The 17,534-nt window shown below is 56.1% G+C and overlaps 2 protein-coding genes across 2 annotated transcripts; one reads left to right on the top strand and one right to left on the bottom strand.

The window, feature by feature from the left end:
- Nucleotides 1–1,155: 1,155 nt before the first annotated feature.
- Nucleotides 1,156–10,014, top strand: PLEKHG2 (pleckstrin homology and RhoGEF domain containing G2). Its single transcript, XM_007958469.1, has 18 exons — nucleotides 1,156–1,262; nucleotides 2,165–2,456; nucleotides 2,535–2,635; nucleotides 3,329–3,395; nucleotides 3,519–3,565; nucleotides 3,771–3,921; nucleotides 4,454–4,591; nucleotides 4,830–5,030; nucleotides 5,467–5,559; nucleotides 5,637–5,723; nucleotides 6,331–6,364; nucleotides 6,454–6,555; nucleotides 6,696–6,743; nucleotides 6,822–6,852; nucleotides 7,107–7,335; nucleotides 7,455–8,337; nucleotides 8,417–9,261; nucleotides 9,313–10,014. Exons 1-18 carry the CDS (start codon nucleotides 1,156–1,158, stop codon nucleotides 10,012–10,014), a joined length of 4,158 nt encoding a protein of 1,385 aa, XP_007956660.1.
- A 4,480-nt stretch (nucleotides 10,015–14,494) lies between these two features.
- Nucleotides 14,495–17,534, bottom strand: RPS16 (ribosomal protein S16). The gene is made up of 5 exons (XM_007958468.2): nucleotides 17,450–17,534; nucleotides 17,209–17,310; nucleotides 14,928–15,024; nucleotides 14,779–14,826; nucleotides 14,495–14,640 (listed from the first exon to the last, which is right to left on the bottom strand). The coding sequence occupies exons 1-5, from the start codon at nucleotides 17,495–17,497 to the stop codon at nucleotides 14,495–14,497; spliced, it is 441 nt and encodes a 146-aa protein (XP_007956659.1). The 5' UTR covers nucleotides 17,498–17,534.

The following is a 17,534-nucleotide window of genomic DNA, read 5'->3' as shown; positions in this document are numbered from 1 at the left end:
GGATCCTGGATCCCGGACCACGGATTCCCGTCAGGGGCTCCTAGAAATCCGGACCCAAGACTCCTGGGTTGGAGGAACTCGGGATCCAGACCCCTAGCGCCCCAACCAACCTGCCTTGGGCTGCAACGTCCTTCATTTCAAGAGGACACAGGAACTGGGGACCTTCCCTGTGCTCCCGCTCCCGCTGCTAGAGTCGGGGAACTCAGGAATCCGGGCCCCCCACGGCCCTACCTAGAAGACCAGGAATTTGGGTCCCCAGCGTCAGATCTGAGGCTCCAGAGTGAAAGCTGCCAGCATCCCCCATCTAGAGGACCAAGATTTGGACCGCCGGATCCTACACTCGGAGACACTTGCGATTCCGGAGGCTCAGAGTCCGAAGTTCACGCCCCCGAGTCGCAGAGACTCGGAGTCGCGGCTCCTCGGGGACCGCGTTAGCGTCTCCTAGGAACCAGGCGGCCTCGGGCCGGGGCTGGAGCTCCCGGGAGGTGAGGGGGAGGCGAGGGGCCTCGGCGGGCTGGGGGAGGGGGCGGCGCCGCGGCCGCTGAACAATGAGGGGGCGTGCCGCCGGGGGTGGGCCGAGGCGCCGGCGGGAGCCGGGGGCTGCAGGGGTGTAGGGCGGCGGAGGGGAGGCTGGGCGGTGGGATGGTGATCAGCCCGCGGGAGACCAGCTGCAGGGGGCATTGAGGGCGCGCAGCCCTCGGCGGGGGAGGGAGCCGTCTGTCTGCCGGACCCTGGCATCCGGTCCCCCAGCCTCCTCCGCCTTCCCCTGGGACCCCGCGGCCTCCCGCCCACGGCTTTTCCCAGCCTTGCCCCTCACCCTCCTCCTCTCCAACCAAAGCCCAAACGTTCCCAGGGTCCCTGAGCCTCCTGCTGTTCTGCTTGGGATCGCGGCGGGACTCCTAAGCTTCTATGATTCCTTTGCGCTCTTCGCTCAGTCTGAACTTTGCCATCTCTTTTTCTGTGTTCTCTCTTCTTGTCCCTCTCTCTCTGTTACTCTGCCTGGGTCTCCCTAATTATTTGCTGCCAGAGGCCTCTCCCTGGTTTTAGATCCCCAGCTCTCAATCCATGGAGCTGGGGCGATGGGGGGGATTCATGGAGTCCCAATATCCAAGAAGGGGATCTCTCTGTAGGGCGCTGCTCTGAGCGCACTCAGCCATGCCTGAGGGAGCCCACCGACTGTCGAAGCCCAGCCCCAGCATTGGGTGTGGCCGTAGAGGTGACGTGTGCGACTGTGCAACGGAGTGTGAGACAGGGGCAGGTGAGTGGGGGGGGGCCCTTCTGGGCATTCATTCCTTCATTCAAAATGCTGGGTACCCCTACCCATGTGTGACAGGCCCAGTGCTGGGCAATGCTGGGGGCGTAGGATGAGTGAGAAAGCCGCAGCCCTGTCCACACAGAACTCCAGGTGTGGTAGGGAAGGTAGGGGGAAGTACACCATGCAGAGTGGTCAAGGGTTGTGAGAAGGAACGCCTGGGGAGCTGTGGGAGCCTGACTCAGCCTGGGAAGTCAAGGAAGACTTCCTGGAGGAGGGGGCATCTAAATTGAGAATTAAAAGATTAGGAGAAACGCATGGGGCCAAAGCAAATAAGGATATTCGGCATGGACGTGGAGGGAACAGTATGTCTGAAAGATAAATGAGAGACGACTGCGTAGTTCACTGACTAGAATCTGGAGCTTAAGAAGTCGGGTGGCCATAGGATGAGAGCAGGCTGAAAGGCATGTAATGGCCACATGGTGCAAGGACCTGTGGCTCTGAGGAGTCTTTGGTGGCATAGTGCCTAAGGCATTTGACCACTAACCAGAAGGTGGGCGGTTCAAGCCCACCACTCACTCTGTGAAAGCAATCTATTTCTATAAAGATTTATCCCCGCAGAAACCCAAAGGGGGTCGCTATGAGTCTGAATCGACTCAATGACAGTTTGTTTTTTTTTGCATGAAAGGAAGTGACAGGGTCAGAGAGGCATATTAATAAGGATCTACCTGGTTCTTTCATGGAGGTGCATTAGACAGGAGATAGCAGATGCCTATAGCCCAAGGAGGTGATGGCTCCGGGCCTCTGGTGAGAGAGGGCAGGACTGGATGAGGCAGGCCAGTGGGGAGGGAAGGGTCAACCCAGGGAGCGATGTTCACAGGTGGGGGCTGAGTACATGTAGGGTTGTGGGAGACCCCTGACCTCCTGCTCCACACCCCCTGCAGCCCCTGCCATGGCCTCCCCCAGAGGTTCTGGAAGCGCCACATCTCTGAGCACCATGGGCTCTGAGGGGGACCTGGCCCCGGGCCCCCCCCCAGCCTGTTCAGCATCCAGGCCAGAGCCCCTTCCAGGTCCGCCCATTCGCCTACATCTGTCGCCTGTGGGGACCCCGGGTTCAGCGAAGCCCTCGCGGTTGGAGCGTGTGGCCCATGAGATTGTGGAGACAGAGCGGGCCTACGTGCGAGACCTCCGCAGCATCGTGGAGGTAAGACGGGAAGGCAGCCGGGGCAGGCGGGCATCCAGGCTGGGCTGTTGGCCTCTGTGACCCAGGTCACCCCTACAGGACTACCTGGGTCCTCTGCTGGATGGCGGGGCCCTGGGGCTGAATGAGGAGCAGGTGGGGACGCTGTTTGCCAACATCGAGGACATCTATGAGTTCAGCAGGTCAGGGGCGGGGGGCACCGGCTGGGGGGCGGGAGCTATGTCCTAACCTAGCCTGGGAACTCCCTAGTATCCTGTCCTGTGAGGTATTTGGGGTCCTGATGGCAGTGAGGGCCCAGAGTGGCAGAGGAGTGGGGTGGGTGGGAGTTAGAGGTTCCACACAGCAGGGAGCATCTCAGGGCTCTGACAGTTCTGTGGTTTGATGAATCTCAGAATCATCTGGGCCCTGAGGATTGTAGAGTGTGAAGACTCAGGTGACCAACATGTCCCAGTTTGCCCAGGACTTTCCTGGTGTTAGTGCTCAAACCTCTCAGGCCTGGGTAGGATGGAGTTCAAGGGGCATGATCCCTCTGAGTGTCTTTAGTTTATTGCAGGTCTGAGAGTCATGACAGGACCTCAGTGTCATTGCAGAATCTCACGGTGTGAGGCCTCACTCTGGATCATGACATGGCACCCCCAGGCTCATGCCAGTTGGGAGAGCTGTGACAGGATTTTAGGTGTCCAAGGACAAAGTCTGAGCACATTGCCATCTCCCATGTAGTGATTTCAGGCCCCTCCCTTCGGACATGACACCCCCTGGAGAGGTCCTGGCAGTCACCAAGCCCCCCAGACCCAGTGGACTACTGGAGCCCCCGTGGGGGCAGGGGGGAAGGCCATGGGGGCGGGGCGGCCCTCACCCTCACCTTCTCCCCGTAGTGAGCTTCTGGAGGACCTGGAAGGCAGCTGCAGTGCAGGGGACATTGCAGAGTGCTTTGTGCAGAGGGTGAGTGGGGGGCAAGGCACCTGTCATTCTGGGGTGGGGCCAGAGGCGGGGCAGGCCTGGCCAGGCTGGGGGGTCATGGGGAGCCAGGGTCCGGGGTCTCCCTGACTCCCATGTCACACACAGAATGAGGATTTTGACATCTACACGCTGTACTGCATGAACTACCCAAGGTAAGGGGCGAGGAGCCCCTGCCGGGCCCCCAGACCATGCCCATAGGCTTATGTGCTACCTGCCCCTGCCCGAGCCGCCTCCGCCTCCGTGACCCATTCGTCTCCAGCCCCTGCACCCCGTCTGATCCCGAGCCCTGTCCACTCCTGACCCTGTCCGGCCCTGCCCGCCCTCCCTGCTGCCCCCTGACCTGTGCTGTGCCCCCAGCTCCCTGGCCCTGCTTCGGGAGCTGGCCCTGTCTCCGCCAGCGGCCCTGTGGCTGCAGGAGCGCCAGGCCCAGCTTCGCCACTCGCTGCCTCTGCAGAGCTTCCTCCTGAAACCTGTGCAGCGCATCCTCAAGTACCACCTGCTGCTGCAGGTCAGCCTGGGGCCTGGGGACTGGCTGGGGGAGGGGCGAGCCTGAGCCAGTTGACCACTGGGCGGACCCACCACACCCTGGGAGCACGCCCTGGGAGCACACTCAGCCCCCAGGGAGGCCACTGGTCCCTGGAAGCCGGGACCTGACTGGCAGTGGGGGCTGGACCAATGATTCTACTTTCTGTCTCTGCCTCTTGTTTGTCTCCATCTTTCTGTGTCTCTCCATCTCTCTGTGTCTTTCTCCATCTCTCTGTCTGACTCTGTACCTGTCTCTGTGTCTACCCATTTCTGTCTCTCCATCTGTCTTTTTCTATGTCTCCTTCTCTCTCTCTACATCTTTTTGTCTCTCTCACCTCTCTGTCTCTCCGTCTTTGTCTGTCTCTGTATCTGTCCGTCTCTCTGTCTCTCTCCATCTCTGTCTCTCCATCTCTGCCCCCACTCGTATATTTCCCTATCTCCTCTTGCCATCTCTCTCCCATCCTCCTCTCTCTCTCCTCTGTTCTCTCTTTGGGTACCTGGTGGATGCCTGGCAGGAGCTTGGTAAGCACTGGGCGGAGGGCCCTGGGGCCGGGGGCCGCGACATGGTGGAGGAGGCTATCGTGTCCATGACAGCGGTTGCCTGGTACATCAACGACATGAAGCGCAAGCAGGAGCACGCTGCACGCCTCCAGGTGGCCCCAGGCTGGGCTGGTTGTGGGGTGAGGGCAGGGGGCCGCTGTGGGCTGGGCTCCGATGATGGGCTGGCTGTGGGGCGAGGGCGGGTTGCCGCTGTGGAGTGGGGGCTTCTGAGGCAGCCTCTGGAGGTGGGCTCCGATGACGTGTCCCCGTGCTGAACCCCCCGTCTTGGCCTATGTGTGCCACCCACCTGCGTGTGCCCTTTGCCTGGCACACCTGGCGGGGACCTGGCAGGAAGTGCAGCGGCGCCTGGGTGGCTGGACTGGCCCGGAGCTCAGTGCTTTTGGGGAGCTGGTGCTGGAGGGTGCGTTCCGAGGTGGTGGCGGTGGCGGCCCGCGGCTACGAGGAGGTGAGCGGCTGCTGTTCCTGTTCTCACGGATGCTGCTGGTGACCAAGCGCCGGGGGCCGGAGTACACCTACAAGGGCCACATCTTTGTGAGTTTGGGCATAGGGCAGGGCCGGAACATGGCTCCCAGCTTTGTTCTGTATTCGTACCTGGAGGGGTGGGCTAGGGGCGGGGCCTGCGTGGGGTCACAACCTGGCTTAAAAGGGGCATGTTTTTTCAGTCCAAGTGTAGGGGCAGAGTTCAGTAGGGAGAGGTGAAGCCTGGCAGAGTTGGGAAGTAGGAGGGAAGGAGCCCCCACAGAGCTCCAAAGGAGAACTTGTTGGCCATCTAGATGAGGGTGGGAGGGGCTGTGAGGGAGACCATCACCCAGCCTGGGGGTGGGGGGTCAGCCAGGGGAAAGGACTTCCCCTGTACAACCTCATGGGACTCATCTTTCCTGGAGCTAGGGGCCCAGATACACCTACAAGGGCTACTTTGTGGGGTCTGAGGTCCCACCCCTGTCCCTGACCCTGCTTCCCTGTCCAGTGCTGCAACCTGAGTGTGAGTGAGAGCCCTCGCGACCCTCTAGGGTTCAAGGTGTCGGATCTGACCATTCCCAAGCACAGACACTTGTTCCAGGTGAGCCCGGGGTAAGGCTGGGCAGACAGGGCTCCCCGGCCCTATACCTGCTCCCTGACTTCACCTCCCTCCTCCAGGCTAGGAACCAAGAGGAGAAGAGGCTGTGGGTTCACTGTCTCCAGCGCCTCTTCTTTGAGAATCATCCTGCCTCCATTCCTGCCAAGGTGAGCCCCCCAGAGTGCTAGAGAGCTTCTGAAAGCACTCCCCTGTAATACTGGAAGATCTTCAGACTCCACCCTCTTACAAGGTGATTGTTCACAGTGCACATGCAGACTCAGGCCACCTGGGTTTGAATCAGCTCCACCACGTCCCTGCTTTGTGATCTTAGACAAGTAACTTACCTTTTCTGGTTTCTGAACTTCAGTTTCCTCATCTGGAGGAATGATACATCTATTTCCTAGGACTGGAGAATGAAAGAAAGAATGAAAGAGCGCTGGTGGCTCAGTGCCTAAGGCATTTGACTGCTAACCAGAAGGTTGGCAGTTCAAACCCACCAGCCAGTCCATGGAAGGAAGACTGGGCAATCTACTTCTGTAAAGATTTACTGTCTTGGAAGCCCAGTGGGGGTCGCTGTGAATCAGAATTGACTCGATGGCAGTGGGTTTGGTTTTTTTGGTTTGCGGTGAGGATTAACAGTTATCAGCCGTGTCAAGCACAGGCCATGTTGACAGCACCCATGAATGGGACTCAGGACTGCTGTCCTCAGAGACCCCTGCTGTGCTGTGCACAGAGACAGGGCTCCCTCAGCCCTTAAATCCTTATCTCTTTCAGGCAAAGCAAGTTCTCCTTGAAAACAGCCTACACTGTGAGTTGGGGGCCTTGGAGGATATGGAAGGAAGGAGTTTGTTACTTCAAAGAAAAAGTACATTGTTAGCCCTAAAACACTCTCCACAGGTGCCCCCAAAAGTAAACCCATCCCAGAGCCACTGACACCCCCACTTCAATCTTCCCGACCTAGAGATGCTAGAAGCTTCAACCCTGGGCGAAGGAACACGGGTAAATGAGATGGGACCTCATGTCCCGGCCCCCCAGCCCGCTTCCCCTCCAGCACTCAGGAATTCTGTCCCCAGCCCCCTGGGGCCCTAGGACCTTGGAGCTGGGCTCATAACAGGGTCCTGACCCCACCTCTCCCACAGCTCCATCCCCAGGACCCTCCTCGACCCGCCATGGCCGCAGACAGTCTGGTGAGTACCCACCACCTCAAAGGTAAACCAGGGGCTGGGCTGGGATCTGGCCCTGACACTACTGTATCCTCACCCCAGAGCCAACAAAGGACCCTTCTGGCATGTTTCTGTAGAGTGATCAGTGACTGGTCCAGCTCAGCCTTGTGATGGGGAGTGGGTGATGGGGGCAACTATTCAGTTACAAGGAATAACTCCTGTTCGTATTTACCACTCTTTCTTTTTCGTCTCTCCAACCCCAGCTAAGCTCAGACTTACGGTAAGAAACGTCGGGGGCCTGGATCTCATGGCAGAGGGGACTGGAAGAGGCTTAGAGTTCTTCACCTGAGGGAGGAGCGGCTGGGCCCAGACTCCTGGGTCTGAGAGAAGGCGGGTAGGGTACTCCTGGCCTTGCCCTCACCCCTTTTTCTCCACCCAGCACGCTGGCAGTGAGGGGGAGCTGTACCCTTCCTCCGAGTCTCAGCCACCAGTTCCAGCTTCTGGGCCCCCTGAGGACCTGGAGGATGCCAGACCCCCCACTCTGGATCCTTCTGGGACCTCGATCACTGAAGAAATCCTGGAGCTGTTAAACCAGAGAGGCCTCCGGGACCCGGCGGTGAGCTGGGCTGCCCATCACTGCAGGCTGGGGGCTCTGGACCTGGGCAGGCCCAGACTAGGGACCAGGTGTGCCCACCCACCCTGATACCTTGACCTCTTCCCCAGTGCCCACTACAGCCATCCCCCGACTACATTCCCAAGTTCCCCGGAGACCCCCAGGTGCCAGGTGCCAGCAGCACCCTTGGATTCCCAGCCACGCCCAGCCGAGACTCTTCAGAGGAGGAGGGGGACCTGGAGGAGGATGAGCGAGAGCCTTCCCCACTCCACGTCCTGGAGGGACTTGAGAGCTCCAGTGGGGCTGAAATCGCCGACATTCCTGGCCTTCCCAGGATCCCTGACATTCCCAGCCTTCCTGAAATTCCCGAAATGCCCTGCCTTCCCAGTCTCTCTGACATTTCCAGTGTTTTTGAAATGCCCTGCCTTCCAGCCATGCCTAACGACCCTGACGGCCCCAGCACTCCTTCCCTCCCCTGTGGCTCCTGGCTCCAGGGTCCCCATCAGGAGCCCGATGAGCCTCTGGCCACCAGGAGAGAACTGTTCCCTGGGAGCAGTTCCAGGAAACGGAGCAGTTCCTCCTCGGGAAGTCGAGCGGGGCAAGAGGAGGATGAAGAAGGGGTGTCGCTCTCAGACTTGTCGTCCAAGAGTATCACTCAAGATCAGGGACTCGGGGGTGAGCTGCAGCCCCGCTCTTGCTCAGAAATCCGGAACGCCTGGCAGGCGTTGGAGCAGGGGCAGCTGGCCCAGCCTGGTTTCCCAGAACCACTGCTGATCTTGGAAGACTCGGATCTGGCCGGAGGCAGTGGGAGCGGGAAGGCAGGGGCCCCGAGTACAGAGAGGGCAGCCTCCCGAGTACGCGAGCTGGCACGACTCTACAGCGAGCGGATCCAGCAGATGCAGCGGGCTGAGACCCGGGCATCTGCCAATGCCCCGCGCCGTCGGCCACGGGTCCTGGCCCAGCCCCAGCCATCCCCCTGCCTGCCCCATGAGCAGGCCGAGCCAGGTGAGGTACAGGCTTGTGGTTGACAGAGGTGGCCCAAGCTAAGGCATTCGCCCTGACTCCATCTTCTGTCTGCCTACAGGACTCCTGCCTGCCTTTGGACATGTGCTGGTATGCGAGCTGCCCTTCACGCTCATCTGTGCCCAGGAGTCTGTCCCCCTGGGCCCTGCTGCCCAGGTGCAAGCTGCCACACCTTTGTCTAAACAGGGAAGCTGCCTGGATGGCCAGAGTCTGAGTGTTGCAAATTTGCCTGAGCAAGACCATCCGGTCAACCTGATCACCACCCCTTTGCCTGAGCAAGACCATCCAGTCAACCTGATCACTACCCCTTTACCTGAGCAAGAAGGCCTACGAGATGTCCAGGTTCTGGCTGCCACACCACTGCCAAAGCAGGAAGACCCTTCAGACATCCAGGTTCCAGCTATTAAAACTTTGCCTGATCATCAAGGCTGCCTGGAAGTACAAAGTCCAGCCCCCACTCCTTTGTCTTGGGCAAAAGACCACCCGGATATACAGGCTCCATCCACCACCTCTCTTCCTGAGCAAGGATACCATGTCGACCTCCAAGTTCCAGCTTCCCCAGCTTTGCCCAAGCAGGGAAGTTGCTGTGATGTGTCTCTAGCCACCGTGCCTAAGCAAGAAGCCCACCTAGACAGTCTGAGTTCCCCCAGCATCCCATTAACTAAGCAGGGAGTCTCCAGGGATGTTCATGTCCCAGCCACCATCCGGGTACAAGCCATAGATCCTTTGCTTAGGCATGGAAGTGACCAGAACCATCAGATCCCAGCCAACATCCCACTGCCTTTGCCCTGTGACCTCGCAGATGTTCCAGTGCCAGGTACCGCAACTGTGCCTGCAGCTGGAGGTCACCTGGACCGCCAGGTCACAGCCACGGCTCCATCGTCTTTGCCACAGGACCTGTCAGACATTCAGGGGCTGGGTTCCACACCTCTGTCTGCACATGGAGGCCACCTGGACCACCAGATCCCAGCCAGTGCTCCATTGTCTTTGTCCCAAGAGCTCTCAGACATTCAGGTTCCAGCCCTCACACCTCTGCCCAAGCAGGGAGGCCTCCCAGACATCCAGAACCCAGCTGCTGCGTCTTTGCTTCAGGGGCAAAGTCTCACAGATAGCAACGTTCTGGCTGCCACACCTTTGCCTGAGCAAGGGGGCTCACAAGACATTCCAGGCCTGTCACTCACCCCAGTTCAGACCACCATGGTTTCGTCCAAGCCAGGAGGCCGCTCGACCTCTCATATTGCCAGGCTGGAGTCTGTGGACCTGACTCCACCCCAGAGCCCCCCACCCCCTACCCGTCAGCTCCTGGGCCCCAATGCAGTTGCCCTTTCTAAGTACCTAGCAGCCTCCTACATCAGCCAGAGCCTGGCCCGGCGACAGGGGCCTGAGGGAGAGGTTCCCCCAATCTCCAGGGGCCCCTGGTCCTCCTCTGCCCCCACGTCACGGGCACCTTCACCGCCACCCCAGCCTCAGCCCCCTCCACTCCCAGCCAGGCGACTCAGCTATGCCACTACCGTAAGCATCCACGTGGGGGGTGGGGGGCGGTTGCGGCCAGCCAAAGCCCAGGTCAGGTTGAACCACCCTGCTCTCTTGACCCCCACCCAGAAATCTGTGGGTCCTCGAAGGGCCCAGGGAGCTCCTGATGCCCCTTTCCACTTGTGAGCCAGGATGGACACCCCCTCAAAAAAAAAAAAAAAAAAGGACTTCAGCCAGAAGCCAGAGACTCTCAGGACTCCCTTCAGAAATCCAGGCACTGAACACGGCCCTAAAGCTCACCACAGCTTTCCCACTTCCGGGATCTGCTTTGGCAAATGCTCCTTATTACCTTGACACTCAGCCGGGGTGGGGAAGAGGATGTCATTAATGTCTTGTTAATATTATGAAATTACATGTCTTTTACTATTCTGGAAGCAGTGTGGGATGACGCATAACAATGAGAAAGTTGGACCCAGCACAGATCACTGGTTCTGGAAATTTGGGGAGATTGCAAACCCCTCAGAATTATTGAAAAGTTACTACCATTTGGTGTATGATTTCAGGGGAGTTACAGACTCTTGATGCCCATCTGGAACCCAAGTTAAGTCTTGCTCCAAGTAGCCCCCTAGGAATTCATTCTCTTAGCGGTTTGCCCAGCTTGTGCCCAAGCCTGCACCCATTCTTTTTACCCCAGCTGTCTCTTCCATGTGTCTAACTAGCCATTTTTCCATCTATCCATCTTCCAATCCATTCTCCCCATCTTGTTTATCCATTACCCTACACACCCATCCATTCCTCTATTATCCCACCTGTCCATCTCCATCAACCCACCCATTCATCTCTACCTCCATCCCTCCCTCCTAAGGCATGGTACTGCAGTTGGGTCCTGGTACTGCCACGTTTCACACAAGCCTTTGCTAACACCAGGGCTCGTCAGGTTTGGAGCTCTGAGGAATGTTTGTCTCATGGCTGTCTGGTTTCCCTTGGCAACCACTCCTCACCCCCAGCATCATGAATATCCCAATTCTTGTGCCCACCCACACACATCAGATCCCTTCATTTGCCCTTTTCAGTTTGGGACCTTCCACAATGCCTCAATGTACCTCTCCCCACATCCCCCGAACATTTTAGGTCATGGGGACAAAGGGCTGTTATACGAGGATCCTTCTGTCGCCTCCTCCCAGCAGTGGCACTCCCAGGGAGAAGCATAATTTAAGCACTTTTTTTGGGCACTAGTATTAGCTTCCTTCAAACACTTGACCCCTTGTGCTTTATTTAGCATTGAAAAAATAAAAAAACCCTGTTGGCATCAATTCCAACTCAGCAACCCCACAGAGCAGAGTAGAACCAGCCCCACAGGGTTTCCCAGTCAGTCAGTCTTGATGGAAGCAGACTGCCACATCTTTCTCCTGTGGAGTGGCTGGTGGGTTTGAACTGCCAGCCTTTTGGACACAGCTGAGTACTTAACCACTGCACCACCAGGGCTCATTGTACTTTAGCTTATCTTCCCTGGAATTGTGTGAGATGACACGGAGGCATGGCTCAAAGTGTGCATTCTGCGAGTTCCAGCCCTGCCTTTCCTCCTTACTGGTGTACGACTTCCCTTTGAGCCCGTTCGCATCTGTGGCGTGAAGACAGCAGTACCTGCCTCAGGGTCACTGCAAAGGCTCAGTGAGACTAGCCTGCCTTCTGGGATGGAAGGGCTCACCAGGCGTGCTCCTTAGAATCCCAGGTCCTCAGAGCAAAAGCACCCAGGCCAGGGGGCTGGGAATCTGCATTTTTAGCAGGTAACAAACCAACAGCACAGAAGTTGACATTTACTGAGTACGAACTGGGCTTTATAGTCCCTCTCTATGAACTAATTCATTTTCAAGCCTCACAGCATCCCTGAAAGGCAAATGAAGGTGGTTTTCAATCTCAGAGATGAGAAAATTGAGGCATAGAGCGAGGGAGGCTAGCCTGGTCACACAGCTAGGAAGGAGCGGAGCTAGAAGTTGAACTCGCAGCCTGGTGCCTTCCTGTGCCAGCAGGTACTGTTCCTGCCACGGAAGGGTATAAGAGGGAATACTTCCCTGCCCACAGCTTCAAGCTCAAAGGGCCCCATGTGATTCCGACAACTAGCGGAGTAGCTGGTACAAGGCCTGGGTCAATAAATGTTAGCTCTAGCTTTTCTTCACTCACTCCCGAGACTGACCTGGATTAATCCGATAGCAACCAGCGGACTTAAGCACGTATCATGCATGGGTCTCGAAGGTGACACAGGATTGGGCAACATATCGTTGTTATGCTAAGGTCATCATGAGTTAAGAGCTGACTAGATCCCTAACTTGACACCGAACCTACAAGCTGTAGAATGCCCACTGTGCGCCAGCGGCCTGGCCTCCACAGTGGCAGAGGATGCCACCGGCTACCCTAATGCCTAGAGCAGAGCACTGAGGCCTTCCTTTGCCTCCGGCCGGATGCATACTCCCAGCCGCCTCCAGCTGTACTTTTCCTTCTTGGCGGTCCCCAGCCTGGCCTGGGCTCGCCGGAATTCCCGGCATTTGAGGAGGCGGCAGGGCAGAAGGGGACTGTCTACTCCAAGGCCTGGCGTCAGAAAGCAGAGGCGAGACCCTTCCTCCTCTCCAGATGTGTCCCAGCTGCACTTCTGGGAAGTGGGACCTTTACTATCATGGGGGCCTAGAGCCCCTGGGAAAACCATGGGTGCCAGGCCTGCCTTGGCCCTGCTCCCTGCCGCACTCCCGGCTCCATTCCCCTGCCCAAGCCAGCCCTCTGCCTGGTGGCCCCAGCTCTGCTGTCACTTCAGGAATACCTTTCTTGCTTGGCTCCCCCAGCCGGGCATAAGCCAGCCTCAGAGCTGCAGCTAAGGGTGAGGGCAGTGCCATTCCCATCCTTGGAACACGGCTGCCCTCCTGGGGCCATTGAGACTACTGCCAGCTAAAACGCAATTAGCCAGCGTCCCAACTTTAGCTCACATGTAAAACGTGGCCAGTTGTACACTATCTTGCCTCCAAGCCTGCTTCCCATTAGTAATATGGGGACACTGTCACCAACCCCACAGTGATGGTGCAAGGACGTGTCCGGATGCTTAACCTGGCACCTAGCTGATGCTCTTCAGCACCACCTGTTTCTGGATTAAGTTTCTCTCTTGACCGTGGTCCCCAATGATACCAGTGCTGTCCAACAGAACCATCCTGGATGTGGGGATGTGGTCTACACAGCCCAGAACGTGCCTGCAGAGTACAAGTGTGGCTACCTGACTGGACTGTGGAAACCAGCTAAGAAAAGGAAACTGGACAGCTGTGAGTAAATCTCAAGTTCCTTCTTTTATAACGAAAATGCATGAAACTTGCCCCCTCACGTTCCAGTGTGCCATCGTGTTCTCCCCTGTACTCCCAGCAACAAGGCCTTGCTTTGGGGAGGACCGGGGAGGTGCCCAGGTGGGCCACGATGGTTAGTGTGGAGATGAACACACTCACGAAGCTCACCGGTTCATCTGCCATTCAAGTCGTTAGCGTTCCTATGCTCCCCACCCGCAGCAGCTACCTTGTCCTCAGTCTGACTCTAAGGGGCTGGGTAGGGAGTGGGTTGTGATCACTGCAATGCCCACAGCACACGGCCAGGCAGAGGTGCTGGAGGGGGGGACGACAGCAGACAGAAACTGAAAACCAGCCCCCTGAGGATAGGAGGGACCTGCTTTCTGGTGGCTGGGGGGAGGGCCTTCCCCCTAGGAGGTCCTGTTCACACCCTTAACGGAAATGAGAAGTGTTGCAGACCAAGACCACTGCCACACACAAGGACGAGATTAAAAACAAGTATGACAGAAGTTGGCATGGCCTGGACTAGAGGTCGAGGGAGCAGGTGTCTTCAATTTGCACACACCTCCCTCCCTGCCACGGATGTGTTACAAGTTGGGTCCCTCTTCTCAGATCTTAGTACCAACCACACTATAGGGTGGCAGAGAGGAACACGCCTCTAACAAATGCACACAGGCCAATCTCAAACTTCAGATTCCAACCAGGTATTTTCGCCTCACTTTCATCTCTAGGAGCTCTGGTGGTACGGTGGTTGAAGCACTGGGCTGCTAACGAAAAGGCTGGCATTCAAACCCACCAGCTGCTCCATGGGAGAAAGATGAGGCAATATGCTTCCATAAAGGTGTACTGCCTTGAAAACATTATGGGGAACTTCTGCTCTGCCCTACAGGGTCACTATGAGTCACGACAGCAGGTTTGGTTTTTCATCATCTCTCTTATCGTTAAAGATTACTGATTATACACAATTCCACCATTCTTCCCTGGCATGCCATTAAATCAAGAACAAAGGGATAGAAAGAAGTAAATCCCTAAGAGCGCCCCACCTCCACCACCCAATTCTAGTCACCAATGACCCGAAACCACCGGTAGCGCCTCAGTTCTAAGGTCTCCTGAAGGTTCCAGGAAAATGGAGACCGACCTGCTCCCATCCCTTCACACCAAGCCCAGAGTGGGGGCTCTGGAAAGGACGACAATCCACACTGGATGAGGGCTGAGGGTGTTTCCTGCAATTTGTCTAATACAAGACCCACCCTGACGCTCCCCCAGACAATCACAGCACAGACCTTGAAACCTTAAAATCCCAGAACCTCTGTTTATTATAAAGGTGAACCCTGCTCCTCCTGGTGGGCTTATCGGTAGGATTTCTGGTAGCGAGCGCGGGCACCAGGGCCCCCAAACTTCTTTGATTCACAGCGACGAGGGTCAGCTACCAGCAGGGTCCGATCATACTGGATGAGGATGTCTTTGATCTCCTTCTTGGAGGCCTCATCCACATCTGAGGAAGGGAAAGGGGGTGGAGATGATTTACATTACCACGGAAGGTCCTCTTTAGTCCCTGAGATTCCAAGCCCAGAACTGGTCCTCGACTTGCTATTCCCTAGCCCTCTGGTGGGAAGGACCCACCCTTACTTACATTTCTGATAGTAGGCAACCAAGGCTTTGGAGATGGACTGGCGGATTGCTGTGGGGAAAATGCACACGAGAGAGGGCACGTGAGCGTCATGAAGACCCAAGGCTAAGGGCCTTGCTCCTTACCCCAGGATGCCCAGTGCCCAGACTCACCATAAATCTGGGCCACGTGACCACCACCCTTCACACGGACACGGATGTCCACGCCAGCGAACCGTTCTTTCCCCAGCAGCAGAACAGGTTCCAGCAGCTGAAGGAACAAGGACCATGAACAGGGCTTTAGGTCACTATGTCTCCCCCTTTCCTTCTACCCAGCTTCTGTCACCAGAGCGAAATGAACTATCACCCCGAGCCCCTCTATGGAGCCACGGGGGCAGGGAGGACTTGAAGCAGCAGCGAAGACTGTGGAAGTGGGAGGAAACATGGCGCAGATAAAGACAACCTGAGCTGGGCCCCTGCCCGTTTACCCTTCTCTGGGCCCCAGAGACCCCACCTCTTAAGACAAGTTCTTAAAATACTTTAGTTCAGTAGTAAGGAAAAGGTGTGCCATCACCAAGGCTGCCTCCGACAGGAGAAAGCCATGGCAGGGTTGTGCCAGATGCCTTCTGTTCCCTGTCCCAACTCTCTGCCTTCCCTTTGAGTCGCACACTGATTCTCGGAGAATTACATCTACTCCTCACTCATCAACCATCTCGTTACCAGACACCTCACAGTAATGAACACAGTCAAAAATCTCCTAGCTGACTATTTTGCGTATTAATGACGTACACCTGTCAGTAATGTACACCTAAGTGTCAGGGCAGAGTAACACTGGCTGTGATGGTTAAGATTATGGGTCCACTTGGCTGGGCCACAATTCTCAGTAGTCATCCTCCGTTTTCACACGATGCCTATTTCTGTGTATCAACCTGGTTTTTGAAACATAACCATATAGGTAAGTGAGAAGGGGGTGAACGCTACAAATCTATGCCATGCTCTCCCCCTTCCCAGCTCTAACTCTTTTGTGTGTTATATTCCTTCCGCCTGGTACACTTCTGCTTTATCTGTTTTAGGTCTCCTTTCACAGGAAGCCCACCCTGACCCATCTCCCACCCAGGTTTGAGTCAGAGCCGCCTCTGCCCTAACCCCTCTGGTTCAGTGTCTGGTCATGAATCCAGTCTATCCCCCAGCAGACTAAGAGCTCCATGAGAGCAGGGCCTGGGATCTTCTGAGTCACCACTGTATCTTGAGCACTCAACACAGGGCTGTGCACATACAAATTCTTCAAACAAGTAAGTCAAGAACAAAAAGCCACTGATAACACTACCTACTAAACGCTTAACAGTGCCCTTGCAACATACTATTTCCACTTAAAATATGTATTAACAAACGAATGAATATGTTCTCATACATACCAAACAGTTCACCTAAAGAATCTAATGAAGGGAGACAGCTCAGGGGGCAGGAGTGCATGGAGGGATGGACACAGGGAAGAGGTGACTGTTGGGAGGAAGTGGGAGGGGAGCTGTTGCATTGTGGTAAATTGTCAATGTCAGGAGACAGACTGTATGGGAACTGCTGTATGGAAAGTGAATTTATTCTAAATTTTCACCCAAATCACAATAAACAAATAAATAAATAATCTAGTAAGTCCTCATAACAGCTCTTTAAAGTATAATTTACTCCTATTTACGGATGATGAAGGTGCTCTGGCAGCATAGTGGGTAAGGCACTTGCCTGCTAACCAAAAGGCTGGTGGCTCAAACCTACCAGCCGCTGTGAGAGAAAGATGAGGCAATCTACTCCTGTAAAGATTTACAGCCTTGGAAACCCAATGGGGGTCACTATGAGTTGGAACTCGATGGCAGTGGGTTTGGTTTTTACAGGTGATGAACCCAAAATAGAGACGTGAAGTGACATGCCTCAAGTAACGTGGCTAGAAAAGGCAAACATCATTCTGAGTCAAAGAAACCTAAGCTATGAAACGGAAAGGATGGCGATTAATCAGAGAAACCCCTTTCACAGCCAAGTGTTTCAAGACACCCATGTTCACTTCTGTTAATATTCATTGAGCTCTCCACAAGTGGAAAAAAAATTGTAAAAGAGATACATAACCCCCATTGCCTTATCTAGAAATTACGCTCCATAAACTCCAGTGTCCCCCATGCCATCCGGTCCCCAGTTCGGGATGCTTCCACATGTCTTACGTTCAAAGCACCTTCAACATCCATGGTTTCACCCTTCCAATTCTGCTGTTACTTCATCTGAATCTCAAGGCCAGCTCTATCGCGAAATACCGTTCTTCTGACCCCAACTAAGCCCCTTAACATTCCGTCGTCAACACCAGATCGCTCAGCTACATAATCCACAACCCCAGAACCCAAGTGTGTTCTAACATTTCCGCTTCTAGGGTCCCCTCCCAATTCAACCCAAAGGCCCGTCCTCCATCAGGCACCTTGTACTGCAACGTTCGTGGCTCAATCATCTCCAGAGGCCGCCCGTTCACCTTGATGAGGCCGTTGCCCCGTTTGCAGTGTGCCACGGCTGTGGCAGTCTTCTACGGAAAGGAAAGGGGGGGAGAGCCGAACCGCGTTGAGTTTCGGGCCCCAAGTCCCAAGACGATCCCAGATCCCTGCCCACCGGCCTCTCCCAGACACTGGCCTCCTCGGGCCCGTCCCGGAGAATGCCCGGTCTACCTTGCGTCCGAAGACCTGCACAGACTGCAGCGGACCCTTGGACGGCATGACTGCGGGCTTGAAACGAGAGCTCCTCACCGCGCGG

This window comes from Orycteropus afer, unplaced genomic scaffold (genome assembly GCF_000298275.1).
Source record: "Orycteropus afer afer isolate SDZICR_OR568_19922 unplaced genomic scaffold, OryAfe1.0 scaffold00989, whole genome shotgun sequence".
Lineage (NCBI taxonomy): Eukaryota > Metazoa > Chordata > Mammalia > Tubulidentata > Orycteropodidae > Orycteropus > Orycteropus afer.
The sequence above is the reverse complement of the archived record's forward strand: the minus strand, read 5'-3'. Positions and strand labels throughout refer to the sequence as shown.

Coding starts and splice junctions, on each gene's coding strand:
- RPS16 (XM_007958468.2), bottom strand. CDS start 17,497: ATGCCGTCCAAGGGTCCGCTGCAGTCTGTGCAGGTCTTCGGACGCAAG. Junction 17,311..17,449: donor TGCAGGTCTTCGGACGCAAG/GTAGACCGGGCA, acceptor TCCTTTCCGTAG/AAGACTGCCACAGCCGTGGC. Junction 15,025..17,208: donor CACGAACGTTGCAGTACAAG/GTGCCTGATGGA, acceptor TTGTTCCTTCAG/CTGCTGGAACCTGTTCTGCT.
- PLEKHG2 (XM_007958469.1), top strand. CDS start 1,156: ATGCCTGAGGGAGCCCACCGACTGTCGAAGCCCAGCCCCAGCATTGGG. Junction 2,636..3,328: donor GACATCTATGAGTTCAGCAG/GTCAGGGGCGGG, acceptor TTCTCCCCGTAG/TGAGCTTCTGGAGGACCTGG. Junction 6,853..7,106: donor GACCCTTCTGGCATGTTTCT/GTAGAGTGATCA, acceptor TGGGTCTGAGAG/AAGGCGGGTAGGGTACTCCT.